The 21,382-nt window shown below is 38.4% G+C and overlaps 3 protein-coding genes across 4 annotated transcripts; 2 read left to right on the top strand and 1 right to left on the bottom strand.

The window, feature by feature from the left end:
- The first annotated feature begins 1,473 nt into the window (after positions 1-1,473).
- On the top strand, positions 1,474-12,479 carry cnn1b (calponin 1, basic, smooth muscle, b). Its single transcript, XM_051387327.1, has 7 exons — positions 1,474-1,750; positions 6,637-6,758; positions 6,886-6,952; positions 7,750-7,887; positions 8,167-8,283; positions 8,542-8,688; positions 9,906-12,479. Exons 1-7 carry the CDS (start codon positions 1,691-1,693, stop codon positions 10,149-10,151), a joined length of 897 nt encoding a protein of 298 aa, XP_051243287.1. The 5' UTR covers positions 1,474-1,690; the 3' UTR covers positions 10,152-12,479.
- Positions 12,478-14,848, bottom strand: elof1 (elongation factor 1). The gene is made up of 4 exons (XM_051387338.1): positions 14,745-14,848; positions 13,935-14,066; positions 13,787-13,857; positions 12,478-13,344 (listed from the first exon to the last, which is right to left on the bottom strand). Exons 2-4 carry the CDS (start codon positions 14,048-14,050, stop codon positions 13,280-13,282), a joined length of 252 nt encoding a protein of 83 aa, XP_051243298.1. The 5' UTR covers positions 14,051-14,066; positions 14,745-14,848; the 3' UTR covers positions 12,478-13,279.
- Positions 14,849-17,780: 2,932 nt separating this feature from the next.
- tmem205 (transmembrane protein 205) lies at positions 17,781-20,582 on the top strand. Of its 2 annotated transcripts, XM_051387336.1 has the most exons (5): positions 17,825-17,908; positions 18,846-18,954; positions 19,068-19,231; positions 19,345-19,657; positions 19,823-20,582. In XM_051387336.1, exons 2-4 carry the CDS (start codon positions 18,855-18,857, stop codon positions 19,645-19,647), a joined length of 567 nt encoding a protein of 188 aa, XP_051243296.1. In that variant the 5' UTR covers positions 17,825-17,908; positions 18,846-18,854; the 3' UTR covers positions 19,648-19,657; positions 19,823-20,582. The 2 variants fall into 2 exon arrangements, with proteins under 2 accessions (XP_051243295.1, XP_051243296.1); XM_051387335.1 differs by having other exon boundaries at positions 17,781-17,908; positions 19,345-20,582.
- Positions 20,583-21,382: the final 800 nt, after the last annotated feature.

The following is a 21,382-nucleotide window of genomic DNA, read 5'->3' as shown; positions in this document are numbered from 1 at the left end:
ATTGAATTATAGATGTTCAAATTTCCATTTGCCTGAGTATTTTAAGGACTTAAAGTTGAGATTGAAATTATCATTTGGTACCATTGAAATTTCCCAAACAGCTTCTAAATGGACCTTGTGGTCTTGTGTTGCCTCTGCTGCTGTTTCCAAAGTCAACAACACACTTTCAACATGGATGAGAAGTCCTTGTAGTGCTCAGAGGAGTTGAAATTTGAACCTACATTGGCAAATCCATCTGTGTATCAATAGCTACAAAATGGATTTTGTGGTGAGATTGTTTTGCCAACAATCTAACATTGTGATTTCACACAGCTTGGTCTACCTCTCAGACTTGATATTAGGTTGCAAAATGTGTCCACAAGCTGGTGTAGAAAAAGCTGAAAAAAAGCAATCTGCAAGTGCAGTGTAAACAAATCATTAGTACATTTCAGACATGCACAGTTAGAAAACAAACAAATGTAAACCCCTGATCGGCATCAACAGTTCAAAAGTGTAATAATAGCTTGGCATCTACGAGACAGATTAGCACAAAATTTTGTACAGATGTGGTTCATGGTTCCCAGATGATACTGACTTGAATAATCACTGACTGCTCATCTAGCGCCACAATAAGGTTAACATTTTTAGTATTGAGTGAAATCTTTTCAAAGCCTTGAAATTTGCTACAGAGGTCAAAGGTCCCTAGAGGATCAATTCAAGTGACGTTGTTGATCCCTTTTAATTTGCTTAAACTTTGGTTTATGACCAAAAACCTGCATAACAAATGACATTCCTATCAACCTCAGCAAACATCAGCCTTGTCACTGTGGCTGCATGCTAACATGGTTGCTAACATTTAGCTCAAAGCATGCTAGAATGATATGTTAGCAGGGTTTTACTCTTAGTCTTGTTCAATTGAATGCTGTTTAATTTGTTTCTGTCAGACATAAATTATGATTATTATGATTATTATTATAATTATTATTATAATTATTATTATTTCTGTTGTTGTTGCTGTTGTTATTGTTATTAATGTTTAAATAGAATAGAAATATTATTCTCATACCCATCATTATCAACATCATGTAGGCCTGGGCACTAGCAATAGTATTTTATCACCTTTTAATTTTTCTTTTTTTTAAAACATCTTCTTCTTTATCATTGTAATATTTCTAGTTTTACTTTTAGGTTTACTGTAGTATTTATTGATTAATCACAGAATATAATGTGTTATTGATGAGGAAATGCATTTTAAGGAAATGACTGATAAAACCTAAATTCAGCTGAACATGACAATGACATAACTTTAGCAAAGTGCGACACCAGTGAAAATCATCCCCGACCGGCTCGAAGGTGGAAAAAATGACACAGATTAATCTAATACCCGAGCGATGACATCACTCCCCCCGATGAGGAGGCTGCGTCCGGATTGGACGGCGGCCCCGGCCAATCAGAGAGCACACACATGGGAAGAGTTTAAAAAAGATTCAGAAAAGTGTCGGAAAGTTGTCCAAAAGCCTTACCAGCAGGTCCGAGCACGACTGCGGCGATAATAATATTAATAAAAAAAAAAAAAAAAAAAAAGCAATACACCCACGGATTTGTTCGGGACTTTTCTGTGTGTTTCCCCTGCCTCGGACACAGAGCTGTAACCTGCTTCTCCATTTTTAAAGCCCTCCTCAGCTCCACTGTAAATAGACAAAACAACAGAATGTCAACACATTTCAGGAGCGGACCAGCCTTCGGACTTTCTGCCGAGGTCAAGAGTAAGGTAGGTTTACACTTTCTATGTTGTTGTGGGGTTTATTTGCAGCATGCAGACACGTTGGAGCTGGAGCACAGTGAGGTCAAGGGTCATTGAAGGATAACGTGATGGCGAATACTGTAAACACTCCCACTGTCGCTCTGTTTCACTAACTTTACCTAAATAATAGCGATGGATTTCCTTTAAACTGAATCCTACACAGTGGTGGTTATAGTCAAACTGTTGTGGATGTGACATATTGAGGTCTTTAAATGGAGATCACACAGTGAGGGAAGTGTTTGTTTTGGAGGTGAAAGTAGGTCTGTGGCCAAATTATTTGTATGATCATGAAGGGTCAGAGCATTTAGTCTGTGAGAGTGCTGCACAAGAGGGAGGGAGTTTGACTTGTGCTGTATACTCGTGTTATTCTTCTGGCACTGGTTCATAGTGAGAATTGAGAGTTTAGATGCATATAAAGGTATTTCTGATTTTAGGTAATGAGAAATCTTAAATTTGTATAAAAAAAAAAATAAATAAAATTAGAGGAGCAAGTTACTGTGTGTGTGTGTGTGTGTGTGTGTGTGTGTGTTATTAGTGAAAAGTGTGACATGGTGTCAGGTATTACTTACTAAGTACTACAATGTAAAATTACTCTATTAGAAGGGCCCGCGTGCCACATGTTATTGTAAAAGTAAAGAAGTATTATTAGCAGTGTGCATCTGTCAGTGTTGTACTATGATACTGGATTATTATTTTTATCTATTAACATGTAAACAGCATAAATACTACTAATAGTTTAATCTGTAAAAATGCATCAGATATATGTATTTATATGTAAAATATTAATCTGCAAAGTAATAAAGTGGAGTACAATATTTCCCTCTGAAATGTAGTACCATAAATATAGTTTAAGTATAAATACCTCACATTCTGAGTTAAGTACTTGAGTAAATGTACTCAAATAGACTGTAACTATCCCACCTCAGTATGTTGTTGTACCCAGAAAAGCATGAACATGCACAGTCGTATTTCCAAGCATTATAGCTGTCACCAATCAGACAGCAAGTGTTTATACTGTGATTGTAAAAGGAATCTTTGCTGTCTCTCTCATGACAGTAGTGACTCTGTACAGTGGATGAGTCAGAGCTGCTGACAGTCTGTTCAGGATGAGAAAGGTCAGCCTATGACTGTTCCAACTACCAGATCATCATCATCATCGTTATTGTCCTGGAGGGATGTCGCCTCTTCCCTGAATAGTGCCATCTCTCATCAGAGCTTTAATCTCACACAGAGGTGCACTGCACTCTGTGAAACCCACATTCCTTTCATTACTGCTATTCAGCTGGGTCTTAGTCCCAATTGAAGGTTTGAGGTGTTGGCGATAGTCAGGCTGTTATTTTGCCTGCCATCTCTGTACTATTTCCAAATCGATTATGTACACAAGGGCAGGTAAAGGAGTACAGTCAATTTCCTGTAGAGTAGAGACAATGTTGGCCAGAGGGGGAAATAAAATGTTTATTTGAGTTGCAGGGCTTCATGGGTCATGCAGGGATGGTAAGTTCCAGCAGCATGACATCAGAGAGCAGCAGAGATGCAGCAGAAAGACTTGACAGGTACATCAGCATAATCTAATGGCCTTTTAAGGAGTGACCGGGCTCTGACTTGGAACTTGAGAAAGTGTCCTTACTCTAAACAGTTTACACCGGAGTCAAGAATGACAAAACACTATCCTAACAGAACACAGGTGGACAGGAGATAGATGGTGCAGACAAAGCTACGCCAGCAGCTCACACACTGGATGTTACACACCGCAGGAGGACACCTAGGGGAAAATAAAGATTACAGTGGAACTATTTCTGTTCATGTGTGGACGGATTTCCACTTATCAGTTACAAACAGTTGGACAGCTAGATATATTTACAATCATGGTCTGTTCTCTGTTGTTAGACCCCACATTGGCTGTGAGATTCTACATAGGGTATGGGCCAATACTTAACCTAAATAACACTAAATTTCTCTTTCAAATAAAAAAAATTACAAAAAAACAGTGGCTTGCTTGCTTCACTACACTCAGAGATTCAGCCTTACTTGGTCTGGTATGACCAGTAGCTTATGGTGGCTACTGTTAGCTAATGTTGACAATCTTTAGATATTCCTGTGTTACTGACATTAGATGACATTACTGAGTCAGTTCACTGACTTTATGACTTTTGCTACTGTTACACTGTTTTAGCATGTATCATTATCCTGTAAGTGCCACTTGTGGCTACATTTCTGCAAAAATTACATAGTCTTGCTTTAAGGCAGGGTAGCATTAAAAGGTTATCAGTCTAGTGGCGAGTTCTGCTACCAAAAACAATCATTTTTACCTCACTTAAAGAAATAGAGATTATTTTTTTAACAAACAACCCAAATATAACATTTTGTCTTCTAACAAGCAGCAATAACAGTTCCTAATTAAAATACAGTCTTAACAACATTTTGAATAAGGGACTAACAGATTTAAAGAATGAGTGAACATGATTCAGTTATTCAGCGTGAGCTCAGGGTTGGCTATTACACAAATACACAGCACTGTGCGGAAGTACAATTTGAGGTAGTTGTATGTAATTGAGTACTTTATAATAAAACTCAAGTAGTGTCTAGTTTGGGTCTCTTGCTGTGTTTTAGATGTAGATGAGTTTTGAACTAGTTATGAAAAAGTCTCATTTTAATACTGATATGGTCTACATAAACAAACGCGACCATCTGTGAGAAGATTGGCTATTTTTAAACAGGTTTTCCTAATTAAACAAGGTGGTGATTAAACACTGTTGCTTTTGTCCCTGTCCAATTAATCATCTCACGACCCCTCAGATTTATCTTGTAACCCTTAAGAGGGGCCCAACCCTATGTAAAGTAGTTAAAACTACCTCCACTTGATTCGCTATAACAGATAATGCCACTTACATAGTGATGCATCAGTATGATAATGTGATATTTAATAATATATTGAAGTCACAGGGGCTGTTTCTCTTTAGAATGAGTACTTTTACTTGTGTTTATTTTGAAATTATTGTACTGGTTGTCAAGGCTAGACTATGTAACTTCTAAAAAGAGAAATGACAAATAACTGGTGTGATCAGTGGGTGGCTGATGATAGCTAGATAGGTAGATAGGTAGATAGGTAGAGTTGTGGTAATGACACTATTGAACTACTGAGTCAGTTTTGCTCTACTATGTTTTAGATTTAGCCACAGTGACGGCTCTTTAGCAAAAGTTACACAGTCTCACTTTAAGTAAAGAATCTAAGAACTGTTTTTGATACTCAATGCTAAGGACGAAGTTTCAACTGAGGTTTGATATCCAGCATTACCAACACTGTCTTTATGTCATTCATGTTTATGAATCAAAAATAGCTGTAACAGCTCAGAAAACAATCCATTCTGACTGCATTACTGAGCTCTACAATGAGAAGAACAACACAACTAAATCGAAATCTGAGCTAAACTGCCTCAACTGGAATCGGGACCTGTCGATTTTGGCCTGTCTTTATCAGACCTGGTTTGCCTGAATAGTCAACTCTCTGTAAAAGGGCAGATTCTGGAAAACCCAGAGGGAGCGAGGGAAAGAGAGTTAGAGAGAAATATGAGCTAGGCCAATCACAGAAGGAGAGCGAGACAGTCAGAGGGAGAAGGAGGAGTATCTGGGAAAGCTGTTTCTCCCAAGTTTGGTGTGATGGACTGGAAGCTACGCTATCCCTGCTGCTTTGAAATACTTGTTTGTGTTGGCTGCTGATCCCAGACTGTGAAGACTTATCTGCAGAACATTCAGGAAAAGGGGATGAGGGGGTGTATGTGTGCAGGGGGGAGCAGCCTTAAACCCCACGCCAGAATTCAAAGTATTAGGGGCAATGTCTTTGTGCCAATAAGGAAATACATGGAGAGGAGAGAGAGAAAGGCCAATGTGTTTCTCCATGCAGGAATGTCTACAGGCCTTTTTCATTTTCATTTTTTGTCCTGTTTTTTTTATACCCTTCATCTCAAAGTATTTTCTTATTATACAGTAAGACTTTCAAAGACAGTACAGTTATGGGAAAAGAATGACTGAAACCAGAGTTATTTTAGTTACTGAAATCCTGAGGCATGAAAGAAACACTGTTGTAGCTGTAGTAGTAGAAAGGTGTGCATGTACCTTTTCAAAGATTGAAGTATTGTTTATAGTATAGTATTGTTTATAGACAATTGACATTGTCTTTGTTCCTCTGCTATTGTGCCATCCCTCATAGAGTTTCACTTTCTTTTCCCCCAATCATAATGGAAAGGGTAGCACCACATTTCATGGTTGTGTAATTTACAAATAATTTCCTAGGAAGTTTTCCTGGAAATAACCACATCGTTTTTATCGGGAAAACTATTTATTTTTACTTACAATTAACTGCTAATGTAGCCAGGCATTTTGTCAGTGCAGTGTAGGTCAGCTGGACATGCAAACACATGAAAAACAAACATGGAAAATAAAATGTCCAATTATAGACACAGAATAATATATTATTTTCTTTTTATGACAATTTTTTCCCCTATTATCAGTTCTAAATTCCATAGTTCTCGCCAGGAAAACCTTTTGGGAAATTACGCACAGGTAAAACAAAGCGTCACCTGAAAATGCTAAATCTGAATGATCTGGGATGGAATTTATAATCCACTGGACAATATTTGACATACAATAATGTTTTCTACTTCTTTGTACCACATATGGGTCTTATTTCTTTCTTTTTTTGTGCTTCTAATGAAATTCACTGGAAGGACTAAAACCACTAGAGAGTGGGCGGAGTTTGATGGGCTAACATCAGCTGTGGTTTTGTAACAAAAACTGAATAAAAAGCAAAAGACCAATCTTATGCATGACCTCTGACCTCTGTTCCACCCCCTCAGCTTGCAGGGAAGTACGACCCCCAGAAGGAAGAGGAGCTGAAGCTGTGGATCCAGGATGTGACAGGCAAAAGGATCGGGGACCACTTCATGGAGAGCCTGAAGGATGGAGTCGTGTTATGCGAGTGAGTGGATGGACACTGAGAGGATGCTTGTGGCACAGAAACGTCAGAACTTTAATCAAACTCATTAATGTTATATTATTGCTGATTGTTTAGAATTTCTTGAATTTTTTTGTCTCTTTCTTTGTAGACTCATTAATGTTCTCCAGCCAGGTTCTGTGAGAAGGATCAACACCTCCAGTCAAAACTGGCACCAGGTAATAGACCAGTTCCTTTGGAAAGAAAATAAGCCTCATTTGTCCTGCTAATCTACAAAGTCAGGGTCGTTTTCCAGAGCATGTGGAACTTGGTTAGTCTACCGTATTGGCATTAACAACACAGAGCTTATTTACATTCCATAAAGTAGCTGCCATATCAAATGAAGCCCATCTCAGTATGGCTTTTATTAGCCTCTCACAGGACTGAAACAGCAAACAGTGCTTTTAAGGCTCGATGGAAGCACTTTCCAAAAAGTTCCACTGTAACACTTGTAAATGGATGCACACAGACTTTCAGACAGATTCAAATATTATAAGGATATTGCACAGAGGGGAAGAAAACTGTGAGATACTGTCGGTATTTATTAGTCATCATTGCATTTAGTTTTTTTTATTTATCATTAGGATTTCAGATTTTCTTTATCGTGTCAAGTGTTAAGATGAAGAGATTGATAACACTGTCATTATCTGTGTGTTAAATATAAAGCTACTACCTCAGATCTCACTAATTAACACGTTATGTCTCGGGCTAGCTGTTTCCACCTGTTTCCAGGCTTTATGTGTAGCTAAGCTAACCAGCTGCTAGTGGTAGATTTACATTTACCGGACAAAGAGACAGTAGTATCAATCTTTTCATCTAACTCTCGGCAAGAAAACAAATAAACATATTTCCTTACTAACTATATCTTTAATAGATAAAAAAGGCAGATACTAGGTTGTATGTAAGATACCAAACAGATTCTCTTCTCAGCTAGTTCCATTTTCTTTCTGACTGATTTTTTTTTTTTTTTCCTTAGCTGGAAAACATAGGGAATTTCGTCCGTGCAATCACAGAGTACGGCCTGAAGCCACATGACCTTTTCGAGGCCAACGATCTGTTTGAGAATGTCAACCACACTCAGGTCCAGAGCACACTCATCGCTCTGGCTGGAATGGTGAGAGCAGCTATACAAACACACACAATCAACAAAATCAGCAAAAACTGGAGTGATCATTTTTAGCTTTGAGAGTTCTCGATGATGTACATACGAGTATATTATGATAATTACACACATGTTGCAGCCACCAGCCTATCTATGTGAGTGCTTTGTGATGCATGGACTTGGACAATGATATGGCAACAGCAGAAGCATAATAAAAACAATATGGGTATGAAAAATACACTCTATTACCTCCATTTTCCCTTCTGTCTCTGCCACCTCTCTCTCTCTCAGGCCAAGTCCAAAGGTTTCCACTCCAAGTACGACATTGGAGTGAAGTATGCCGAGAAACAGCAGCGCCGCTTTGCTCCAGAGAAGCTCAGGGAGGGACGCAACATCATAGGCCTGCAGGTCAGAGCAGCAGAAAGGCCAAACCTGCAATTTAGTACTTTATGACCATGCTTGCATATGGGGTTGTAGATACATGTAGTTCAGTTCCAAGTGGGTTTTCATTTTGCTCCCTGCTGGACTCCTGCTGACTAAACCTTACCAGAAACCTCTTCATTGAGTCTTTTCCCACCTGCAAAAGAATTATGACGTTGAGACAACCTTGTCCCCAGACTAACAACGTGTTTTCAGTGACTTAACTCCATTTTGCTGTGTCTCTAGATGGGCACCAACAAGCTTGCCAGCCAAAAGGGCATGACCTCCTACGGCACACGACGCCATCTGTATGATTCCAAAATGGCCATGGAAAACCCACTGGACCAGTCTACTATCAGCCTACAGATGGGCACCAACAAGGGAGCCAGCCAGGTGAGTCATTTTACTCTTTGATCCATATAGATTTCAGACTTAAAGATGTGCCACATTTTTTTATGTAAAGGGTAGGGTCGGTGTTATTCTACACTTCTTGTTGTCTACAATTGGTTTGTCTTTGGGCCCCAAGCCCACAGGCTCCTACTGAAGAGGAAATCTTTTGCCCTTTTTCCTTTTTAGCTAAAGTTTCTTAAACAGGAGTATACAGTGAATTTGTTACTATTTTAAACTGCAGATTAATACACATTTTGTGGCCTAACACAGTGATTCCCACGTCTTACTCCACTAAAGCCGGACTCAGACTATTTGAGTTTTGGGCTGATTTACGTCAGATTCACCAATCCTGACAGCCAGAGGAGAAAACTGGTCTGGGACTTTGCTCTGTACTGATGTTCGGCCCAGATTATCTAGTGAAGTGAGGGGTTTACAGATGCAGTCTTCAACCTCCCTCTCAAACAATGTTTTTTATGAGACATTCAGGAGTTAAACTCTGGATGATTACGTCAATGCAGAAGTGAATGAGAGGTGTTGCCAAACAGCTGTAAACTTTTAGCCCATGAGGCTAACGTTAGCTCGAATGCTGCTGTTGACAGATATTAAAACTGTCAGTTAAAATCTCACCTTCAGTTCTCACTGAAAAACCATAATCTGCCTCAGCAACACTATTGAATAAATTGAATGGTTAAAATGGATAGCAAAGACTAACTTACTGGTAAAAAGTTTAGATGTTTTGCTAAATGTAACAGATGAATGGTTGAAATGTAAAACGTCTGCCACTCACAGTGGTCATAGTATGAATGCAAACTTAATCTGATGGTTCAATTGCACGAAAACAATAATGTAACAATATTTACGTTTATAAGATTTATAGTGTTTCAAATCAGTTGAAATAAAGATATTTGGAAATGACTGGTGGTGCAGATGGAGTACTGGAGCTCATCTGACAGGGCTTTAGGGTTATATCCGTCACAACAGGCTGTAAAAAATCAAAATTACAGTTCCCATGTCCATCATAATGAAGGAACATCAGTGCAATGATGTTTGCTCTTTTCAGAAAACATAAACTGTCACAGCTTTATTCTTTGACTCTTTGATAATTATATATATTTATATGAGTAGTCATTGTCTGTTGAAGAAGCTTTGATATTTAATATATTTATATTTCTTGAAGAATGTTTTTTCCAAAACCCCTCGTCTTCCTTTCTGTCCCCCAGGCTGGCATGACCGCCCCAGGAACTAGGAGGCACATCTTTGACAAAAAGCTGGAGCTGGAGAACTGTGACACCACCACCATCTCTCTGCAGATGGGCACAAACAAAGTGGCCTCCCAGCAGGGCATGACCACCTACGGCCTGCCCCGCCAGGTCTATGACAACAAGTACTGCAGCAACCCCACCGAGGCCTACTATAACAACGGGAGCGAGGTGGAGTTTGATGGCTACAACCAGTACTCTGACTAAACCACGGACAGCCTCACCCCCTCCCTCCTCTTTGCTTTACTCCAGACAACCAACCGCGACTGTCTTTGTGACGAGCAAACCTTCCAGACTGTTATTTAACACTGATCAACGTCATTGTCGTCTTCGTTCCCCGGCTTTTTCTAAACATACTTTTACTCTTAGGAATTTATTGTTTGTGTTTCCATGAGTTAAAGAAAATAAAATGGCGTTTACACTGACCTTACGTCAAAAATTAATAGCAGTGGCCAACTTCTGTCTCATCGTTTTGATGAATCTTATTACCGCTAAAAATACCCACAACACACTTGATGACTTTTGCTATTTATAGATTTTTTTTTTTTTTTTTTTACAGCTTTTTATACTTGCATTGTAGAGATTTGTATCTGTTTATACCCCTCGCCTCACCTCCCTACCCTCGCAGTCCAGTTTGAAAGCTGACAACACAACAACAGAATTTGAAAGTCCTGTGACAGGAAACAAGTGACCGTGTTGGTGCTATTGAACTTTGACCCAGTTGGAACGGAGTCCACATCCACATTGGAACTCCGCCGGCTCTGGGATTCAACTCCTCGGGATTGACACAGAAGTTCCAGGTTCAGAGGCTGACTGGGGGCGGACGATGCAGGAGGACTTTTAGTTTTGTGCAGACATTGCTTTGTTTTGTGAGCACCTGCACTGACAAATATGTCATGTTCACCAGCCTGCCAAATTACTCTTCACGCCATTTTACGGGGCTGATTTAGAATGTTTTTTTGAGACAGTATTTAGAAAAAGTAGAGAGGTCTATCAGACAATGCTTTTTATAAAGAGCAAATGTAGGTGATACATTGTGATATCTAGTTTGAAGTTGGGGGAAACTTAGTCACCGGTAGTTTTTGTCCTGTTGTTTTTTCTTCCCTCCTTGTGCAAACATTTTGCCTTAAGCCTCATTGACCTTTGGCTTCAGTGCTGTTACTCTATTCGCACTTTACCTGTCTTCACCTTGTGTGCAGTAAACAGTGGTAGGATGTAAGTAAATTTACTCAGATACTGTTCAATAGAAATTTATGGTACTTTACTTGAGTGTTCCCATTTGGTGTCACTTAATACTGCACTGCAATTCAGATCTGAAAAATGTTCTTTTCACTCTACAGTTATAGTTACTTTATAAAATAAGGATTTTACATATAAACAAGTTTCTAAAATATGTTGTAAGTATTAATAATATAACCCTCAAAGCGGCCTTTGTCTGCATTCAGTATTTTTAGTTTTCATACCATAAAGTTAGTTAGTTAATAATGCTTATGTACTTTTACTTAAGTAACAGTTCAAATGCAGGATTTAAGAGTTTTTTTACCTTGTGGTATTGCTAATTTCACTCAAGCTAAGTATCTGAGTACTTCATCCACCGCTGTCAGTACATGGTAATATCAAAGTAGACTCTGGCACTTGCTGGTAGTTTCTAACTGAAAAGTGCTAAATGTAGAGATGAGATTCTCGTTTTGAAATATCCGTGTCATGCTGTTAACCCACCGAATGTCTTGAATGTAATGTTGTTGTAAGGTCAGAGGTGTCACTAGCTGTTACACAATTCACTTTCAGCACATTAGAAGGCAGAAATGTTCATTTTCAAAGTTATAGACAGACCTGTGATCTAATGTTACACATCAAAACATCTACATTTCTTTGTCAATACATATAGATGTACTACTTTTAAATTACTGTCAGAATTATCTGTTGAATGAGCTTAAGGTTTGTGGTCATGTGCTGAATGGCTCAATAGATTGGAGCCCTTGAACTGTTCATTGTTATTCAGCAGCCATGATTTAGACCATGCAGGAGTGTGCCATCTAGTGGGTAAAAGCACATGTACATTTACACTACTCAAAAAGTTAGGGATATTCCACTTTTGGGTGAAATTTATGGAAAATGTAAAAAGTTGATGCTACAGTGATATTACATCATGAAAGTAGGGCATTTAAGTAGAAGGTAAAATTAAGATCACCTGGAAAGGTTATAGTGCATTTTATGTACATTCTGAAATTTCATCCGAAAGCCGAATATCCCTAACTTTTTGTGAGTAGTGTAATTCATTTTTTTAAATCCATGAATCATCTAAATGTTTTATTCAGTCAAATATTGGAATGTTTTTTTATTCATATAAACATTCATTTATTATCATTTCTTCCATGTTATCCAGAATGGCAACAATGAGTATAGGAACATTTCACCTTAATGTGTTGGCTTTGTTTCAGCATTGTTCTATCTTTGCTAACCTCTTGATTTTTTTTTTCTATATGCATTTCACTTAACCTGACATTTGTGCAATAAAAAAACACTTGAAAAATATGGTTCAGATTTAATTTTCTCAGTACAGTCATTACCTAAAAATACACAGGTGTGAAATACACATAAGTTGTGTAATAGAAATTACATGATTGTGTTTTTAAAAAAAGAAAACAAATACAAATCTAACAGTACAAATATATACTGGCCCAAAAACACAAGATTTGAAAAGATTTGGCAGTTCAAAATAAATTGTCAACCAATAAAATGTTTCAGTGCATTAGAAATGGGGTTGAAAACCAAAAAAATTACTACTACTTCCACAAAACTAACATGTTTGTGTCATTATAATCTACTAAATACAACTCTGCAACAACCTAATAAAAAACAAAAGAGGATTATCATATTTTCTTCATCCATAAATCACAAAGAATACCAAAGGAGCACATGAAATGTTTTACACCAGTGGAAATCAGATATTTTAAACAATTTACAAGATAAATTTGTCCAAATAAAGGGAAAACATCATGATCTGATCTTAAAAGCAAACCATTAATCATAAACTAATCACTGATTATACTGATTATACTGATTAAGTATACACTGAGAACTGTGATGTAGACAAACAACATAGTAACCCTCTGGCCCAGCCAGAGGAGCGTGTCATGCTCAGCAAGCCACACTGTAGTAAAGTCAGACTAAGTGTGTCACATACGTACAGTAAAAACCTATACCGCTTCTAACGTTTGTGAATGTTTTGCTACATTGTGCTAGCTGAACAGGACCTAATTCAGGGGACCGATCAAAGGGGTGAAATGTAAGTGAGTGAGGTTAGAGAAAAGGTGAGTCACAGGAAAACATGACTATTGATTGGCTGCTTCACAGGCATCGATCCAATCACTGTAAACATCCACTGGTTCGGACAGATCTGTCGATAAAACGTTAAGGGACATTCCAAATGCAGACAAGACACACACACACACACACACACACACACACACACACACACACACACACACACACACACACACACCATACATTACCTCCACCAATGCTAAATAATCCACTTTTTTTCTTCTATTTTAATAATCAAAAATGTTGTGTAAATCTTTTATCTGCATATGCATCAATCATAGCATGCACATAAATTATTTCTTCCCTTCAAGTCGGGGCAGTAGTTCATAAGAAAGTTGTGAAAATTATCACAAATACGCCATCCTGCAATATTTAAAAATGTACTATAAAATTTGTGGATTTGAACCTAAACAGACTTTGGTCAAACAGGACCAAAAACACAACTCCTTGGCTGATGGAAGTCATTACACGAGACCAGACATGATGCTGCAGTCTTTTGTTGGTTAAAAGGATACAGGTTATAGGAGTCTGGAACTCCTCCAAGCAAACACTGCACGAAATAATCCCTGTGTTGCGGGTTCGCTCCCTGGAAAAGTTAGTATTTTTATTGATGTTGTTCATGATGCATTTCTCTGCATTTCTAAAGCATTCTCAGTTACTTACATTTTGACATCGCAGGATTTCTCATGGTTACAGAAGGGGCAAGTGAACTGGACGTCCAGGTTACCCGTCATCTTTTTCTTGGGAGGGGGCTTCCTCTTTGACTTTCTGCGCCCCATTTGTAATGTTGTGTATCTGCAGAGAAAAAATAAATATATATAATATAATAATAAAGTTCTCATGGACATTACCAGACACTTTGACACTCAATTGCCTTTAAAACTCTCTTACACAGAGATGACAAAGTTTTTAATAGCAGAAAGTTTTTCATTGACTTTTAGTAACTTTGCATCCACATTCACCTACTGAACAACTTAAACTGTTAAAAGCCACCACATACACAACTAACCCCTTGTGTTAACCATGTCATGTTTAGATAGAAGACAATAATTCACATGTTACTGTTCATCATCATTGGCCCAATCACCGCTCACCTCACAGGCAGGTAAAATCACAATCAATTAAAATATAATCCTATGATAACATTATACCTTTTTCTAGTCGATAGTAATTAACGTGTCTCTAATTTATATCACAAAATCCCATTCTCAGCCTGCAGCTGCAATTTCATCCAAACAGCTCAACGAGAGCCGAGCAGGATCACACAAACACTTGCACTTAAGCGCCAAAAGGCTACCGCTACACGCTAGCAAGCTAACACGCTAACAGCTGCTAGCCTGTGGTATGAGATTAAAAACAATTCGTTTAATAAACGACTTTTAAGGTAAAACACAAAACCGAAGAGCGTGTTTCATCTGTTATGGGTTGTATTATTTAGCATCTGCGTAATGAGGCGACTGTTGTCTGTCTTACCAAAGGGATGTCTTCTTACAGCCAGCGGAGGATGCTGTGTGTATGGATCCGGATACAGCATCTCTCTGGGGCCGCTTCTGATTGGTTAGTTAGTTCGATCTGTGATTGGCTTAAAAGTGTTGACTGACAGCCGGATATATCCAATAGTGGAGCTCGTTTTCTGAGTAACTCCCTCCTCCAGTGATGGTGCAAACATGACATCCTCCAAATCATAAAACCTGAACCAAACAAAAAAGATGTATAGACAGGTATTATAGAGCACATTTCAGACAAAGAGATTAAATATATTGTGCTCCACAAAAGATACAAAAATAGACATAAAAAGACTGATGGAAACTGATGGAATACTTTTAATTTATTTATTTTGATTTATTAAGAGGTTTGAAAATGAATTCTTAACCATAGTGTCGACAGAATGTGCATTAACCATTAAATAAGGGTTATATTATATATATTGTGTCACTTTTTATATTTATATATATCGTCTCTATTTTTATCTGTATTTATATTTCTCTATGTTTATTGTAATGAACCAATTTACCAAGGCAAATTCCTTGTATGTGAATGTAATGAACCTGATTCTGATTCTGAAATGAGGCTCTCTCTTTTTGATTTTTACTTATTAACCACAATTTCTTTTAACCAGTCATTTGCAGAAACTGTGGTCTAGCCTCTGATGTAGACACATGAACACACTGAAATTCACACTAGTGATTCACGAGCTCCTCATTTGATGTGTTTCCATGGGTTCTATTTTATTGACAACAGCTGCAGCCGAGCAAAACCTTCACCGTATGCAAATATTTCCACTTTTCTGACTTGGCTTATCTTTAACCAAAAATATCCGCACAATCCTGGCACAGGTGTGGTAAGGTGCTGAATGAAGCACTTACCAAGAGATCAGTTAACCAGAATTACCACTTCTGCTATATTGTGGTGCTGGCAAGCAGGTTTCCAACCTGCCTCAGAAAAGTAGAATTAAGATAAATCCCATTTGGATGGCTTTGGAGGACTGGAAAATGGCAGCTGTAATTTACTGAAAAATCATCTCAGATAATTACTCATGGTTAGGCTGATTAGGTAGCAGCAGGCTCAGAAGCCCACTGATAAAAGCATTCTCCCAAAGAGTGATGAAAGGTCTGAGCCACATCAACTCAAGGCTAGAGTGTAGTCAAGTGTGTGTGTGTGTGTGTGTGTGTGTGTGTGTGTGTGTGTGTGTGTGTGTGGTTCATGCTGTGCTGTAGAGCCACAGAAACATATGAAACCTTCTCAAGTAGAAATCCTGTCGCTGTGGCAGTCAAAGAAACTACTGCTGAGAACTGATGAGGTGCAAGAGGAGTGTCAGTGTTTCACAAGGTGGTTTTATTGAAGACTTTTTGCGGGATACAACTTCTGAGATCAGATAGAACTGTATAAACTGGTTCATAGCCTAAGATTGCCAGAAATGTTTCACTTGATTTAATGGTGCAGCCGTTATTAGCATGGTATGTGTGGTTTCAATTCCACACAATAAGCATTATGTAAATTAAGTGATTGGTTGGATTATGCAGACATACAGTATATGATGAGAATTTTGATGATCATCTGATTTTGAGAGGTAAATACAGATTTAAATGCACTGTACTAGAGTATTTCTGATTACTCTTATATATTCTTACATACTCATAATGTAGTGTAGTATTCTTACAGTAAACCATCAAAGGTCATTTTACTATACTTCTATCTGATGGCTGTGGTCACTAGCTACTTTGCAGAGTGAGATACATGTAAAACACATACGCTCTATTGTCAGACTTTCAAATGGGTAGCTCTAGACACACGGACATCCAACATTAAAATACATTTTCTTTGTTCTTGCTCTGGCTACATTTCTGATTGTTTCCACCATTATCTATTTTATGAACTTGAGTACTTTTCACAACTTTAAACCATTAACAGCTCTGTGAAATATTATAGTGGGCATCCTTTTTGCATGTCTGGCCACAAGAGGTAATTATGGGATAATAATAAAATTAGTCTTAGAGAAGCACAAGCAGAGATAAGTCACACAGTCAGAAAAATGACTAAAACCATTATAACATTATAAGATACTGGTCATACCAGAGCAAGGGAGACTGTAGCACCAAAAACCCAGAAGTCATATAGTTACACTTTAAACACTGATGAAGCCTCTTTCCACCATATACTGACTCTCTAGTCCAGTGGTTCGCCAAAGCTTCACGGGGGGTCGCGAGGACTTCTTGATTTTAAGGGGTGTAAGAAAACTTTAAAAATACACACAGTAGGCCTATTGCTCAGCATTTGGTTCACTTCTGTGAAGAAAAGTAAATGTAGAGTAAAGGAAATTAAGTGTCAGGGACAAGAAAACACTGAAACCTATTAAGTATGTATGACTGATTAAAAATACATAATACAGAATTGTATAAAATGTTCACTTAACTGGAAATAATCTGCTCAGAATGAATCTAAATCACATTTACACAAACATCTTGCAGTTACAGAGTTCACTATTTGGGTTAATGGTACAGTTTTTAATATAATATGAAATATCCATAAAATATGTGACATAAGCAGGATTCTTCAGTTAATGAAATGATAGAAAAGGGGTCCTTTAAGGAAAAAGGCTGGGAACCACTGCTCTAGTGTGTCCTCTGACCTCCTTGAAGCTCCTCCTATGATTCAGCCAATGAAAATAAATACTATAAATAATAAATTAACATTAAGAGGTCCAACTTCAGCTGCAAGGGGCAGTGGGTCAGCAGCATGAAGGTATAATAAGATGGCTCACTGCTCTGTGAAAGGAGACATTTACCTGGTCAATAATATTCAAACTGACTTGAATTTTATTTTGTATTATTTGTATTAGGGAGAATGACACTTGCCACGCTGCTCTTGAGCATACACACAGTGTTAAGCAGGGAATAACATGTTTGTAAGGGAGGGGTTGTGATAGAAAACACTAGAGCGCAATGAATGGGTGAAAAGATAAAATATTATAATATATTCATTTTAAAAGAACACCATTGGTCCGTCCCTTCGCGGGGGGCGGGGCTTGTTCACAGTTATATGACAGAGGAAGTGGCTCGGCTGAACCTTGGACCATAGTAACGCTAATCATTTGCATTTGTTGCATTCATAAGTACTCACAGGAAAAGGAAAGCAAGGTAAGTGCAGCTTTGTGTAACGTGTAGTGTAGTGAGTAACTGTAACTGTAAAATGCAAAATGTAGCAAGTAACGTTGCCGCCATACAACTTGTGTAACTCTCTCTTAGCTCAGAGGCTAAAGCTGGTTAGCAAACAGTCCTAAAGTCACCTGCTGTGGGCAGGCAGAACTGGTTCACTGCTTCTCTTTCATGTGTTTACCTTTATCACCCCATGTTGATAAGTTGTTGCTTTAGAGAATGCTCATATATAAATGTATTTTCTGTGCACTGCCTCAGCACTGTTATCTCATTCTGGGGGACTTATCAGGTCTGCTGCACATGTGGATCACCAGGCTGAAAAGATACACTAGAGCTGTATGTCTGTGGCCCTGCTGTTCAGTCCTGTTTCAGTTTGACACACAGTTTGTTTATTTAACAGCTCAAAAACAGGCTTAACAACTTATTTTAAGTTGATATTTAATTACTTTTCTTTTGCCTGTTAGCATGACTTTGTAGCTTTACTTCTGTTTGAAGTCTCTGATCCCTGAGTAAAACATGATTAAATACAATGGATTTACTTGTGCTCTTCTTCTTCATGTGATTGGTAGTGATACTACTTGTTATGCACCACTACTCCTCCCAAATCCCTGATGAGTGTATTTGGATTTCTGTGTTGAGTTTTACAACAGTTTCTCCATATGAGGTCTAGACCTCTCAGTCCAAGCATAAGTAACATAACATGTAGGACACCGAATATCTCCTTAATTAGTAATAATAATTTGGTCAATATAGTAATTTCCATATTTTGGGAACAGTTGCCACTTAAGTAAAAAGGTTGATTTTGCAATTAGTAGTTGAACACATAGTTAGTTTTACCCCAAAATAAGGAAGATGTGAAGCCAATATCGTAAAAAAAAAAAAAAAGGCTAGTTGTGTATATAATGTGTTTATTTTGCAGAGTGACACCATGGCAACAGAGGGTGAGCCCATGGACTTGGTCAAAGTGCTACACCTTCTGGTGCTCTCTTTCTCCTGGGGCATGCAGGTCTGGGTCTCCTTCATAGCAGGTGTGAGGCGCACAAACAGAAGAGTCATGTTAGCAACATGTGCATTCATGTCTTTCAGAGCTATATTTAGATTTCTGACCCTTTATTCTGGATCTTGATGTCTGTGCCTGCAGGTTTTGCATTGGTGTGGCAGGTAACTCTGCACACATTTGGCCTGGTGCAGAGTAAACTCTTCCCAGTATACTTCTACTGTCTGATTGGCAGCAATGCTGTCAGCCTAGCTGTGTACGCTGTGTACCACCCCAGAGAGCTGCTGGACTGGCATGAAAGTGTGCAGGTAAAACATTATACCTTCACATACAATTTTAAATACTAATTTTAATCACAATATTTGCAAGTACATCATCACCAAGTTGTTTTGCCAGTAAGGTATCTCCTCTTGCCTTGCAGATGTTTCTGTACTTTGTGGCACTGATCATGGCAGCTCTGAACGCCAAGTGGTTTGGCCCAGCAGCCACTGAAGTGATGTTCCAGATAAGGGAGGTGGAGAAGGAGCATGGCCTGGGGGACCAGATTGGCCTGGGCAGCCAGAAAGAGGCTTATGCTAAGCTCAAAGAGCAGGACCCCAAATACAGAGCCTACAAGAGCACATTTGGCCGCTACCACGGATTGTCCAACCTCTGCAACCTGATCGGGTTCATCTGCACCACAACTAATTTGATCTACACAGCTCTGAATTTATCCAGCATTTAGAGATGAGCAGGTTTTAATCTATAAAATATCTCGCTGTCGAGTTCTGCTGTCATCGCAATATTAAATGTGATGTGGCAAATGTTATGTCTGTATGTATGGACTAAATATGCCACCAGTAAAAGTATAAGTGACATCATGTAAATGTAATTATACATATTTTGCATCTCTTTCATAGCCGCTGGTGGAGCTGCAGCTGTCCCAAGTTTCCTTCAGAGGGAGGATGCCTTAGTTGCCATCAGTCTGTTTGGCACTTTTCATCCTGTCAATCACGATGTAATTAATGATGTCTTACAAAATGGGATGTATTTTTGCATTTGTTTTTGATATTTGATTATATTGCTCATGATCACACTCCCTGTAGAATAACAATTTATTAGAAAACTTGCATCAATCACCAAACCTCAGGTACCGTGTGGACAATTTACTTGCATCCCCAGCAGGGGGCAATGTTTGGACACAAGTGTATTTAGGGCAGTGGTTCTTTTTCTGGCCTGCCCACCTTCAGAAGGTGGAAAAGGTTTTACAGCCCTCACCCCACAATTTTTAGCAATCATTAACAATGATAAGGGAACCAAAACTTATTATTAAGTTAGAGAGGTGAGCATGATAGCATAAGCAAACTTTTGTTTGTTTATTTTCCCTACATTAATCATCATCATATATCATATTAATTAAACTGAGTCTAGACCGACTCCATATTCTTCCCCTGGTCATCCATGCGCCATCTGCAGTGGCTCTATGCACCACCAGGGGGGCCCGCCTCACAGTTTGAGAACCACTGATTTAGAGAAAGTTTGTAGCTCCAGCATATCATAGTGCATTTCATTTGTAAAATATTGTTTTTACAGATATTACACAAGAAATATACATTCAATTTGTCAACAGTATTGAATTAATACTGTGATTGTGAGATTAAACAGTTGTTAATATCTTCACATGTGGACCCGTTATTATTAATTTAAATTCTGAACTGCTGTACAGGTCTGTCTGTTATGTCTCCTCATGACCTTTATGCTCTTAAACTAAACACTTGGAAAGAAATTGCCCTTTAATGTATTCAGACTGATCAGTGAATCCAGACCCAACAGACAGTGGCTGGATTTGGAGTAGGCAGGTTTTAATTTAATTACCAGTGACGCACATCAGGTTTTGAGAGGACCAGACTTGAATGCAGAGAACACTGTTGTGCTTGCCAACAACAGGATGAGAGGCACTATCGTTGTTCCAGCTACAATATCAGCCCTAATGGATTGTAATGGAGTCCATTTTAATATATAAAGCAGGGACAAAGTAAAGGGATGAGGGTATCCCAAATACAACTCATTTTCATTTTTAAAGATGTTTCCTCCATCTGTGATCAGGAATTCAGTGATCATTTTAAGGAGATTTGTTTCTTGTTTTCTAGTTAATAAACATACAGTATGACATAATTAAGTCTGAACACGTTTTGTTGTATCTTCCTGACACTGTGTGCCTCGTTTTCAGTTTGGAGAATGTACAAGGAAGTCAGAATCCCTACACATTATGAAACTCTAAGGGAATGCCCTGGGCCTGCTGCATTGGCATCAGGAAATAAACCCTGTTTAACCAGTGAACAAGTTTATCTACTCATCTCCTCGTGGCATGACTTGAGAGAGATTTCAACGGACATTTCCTCCATACAGCTTGAGCAGCAGCAGGACTGTTGGTGAAAAAACCTCGGTAAAACCTCAGAAAAACACAGAATTCCTCAATT

Source organism: Dicentrarchus labrax, unplaced genomic scaffold, assembly GCF_905237075.1.
Source record: "Dicentrarchus labrax unplaced genomic scaffold, dlabrax2021, whole genome shotgun sequence".
Classification (NCBI taxonomy): domain Eukaryota; kingdom Metazoa; phylum Chordata; class Actinopteri; family Moronidae; genus Dicentrarchus; species Dicentrarchus labrax.
Note: the sequence above shows the minus strand (reverse complement) of the source record. Positions and strands in the feature narration are given on the sequence as shown.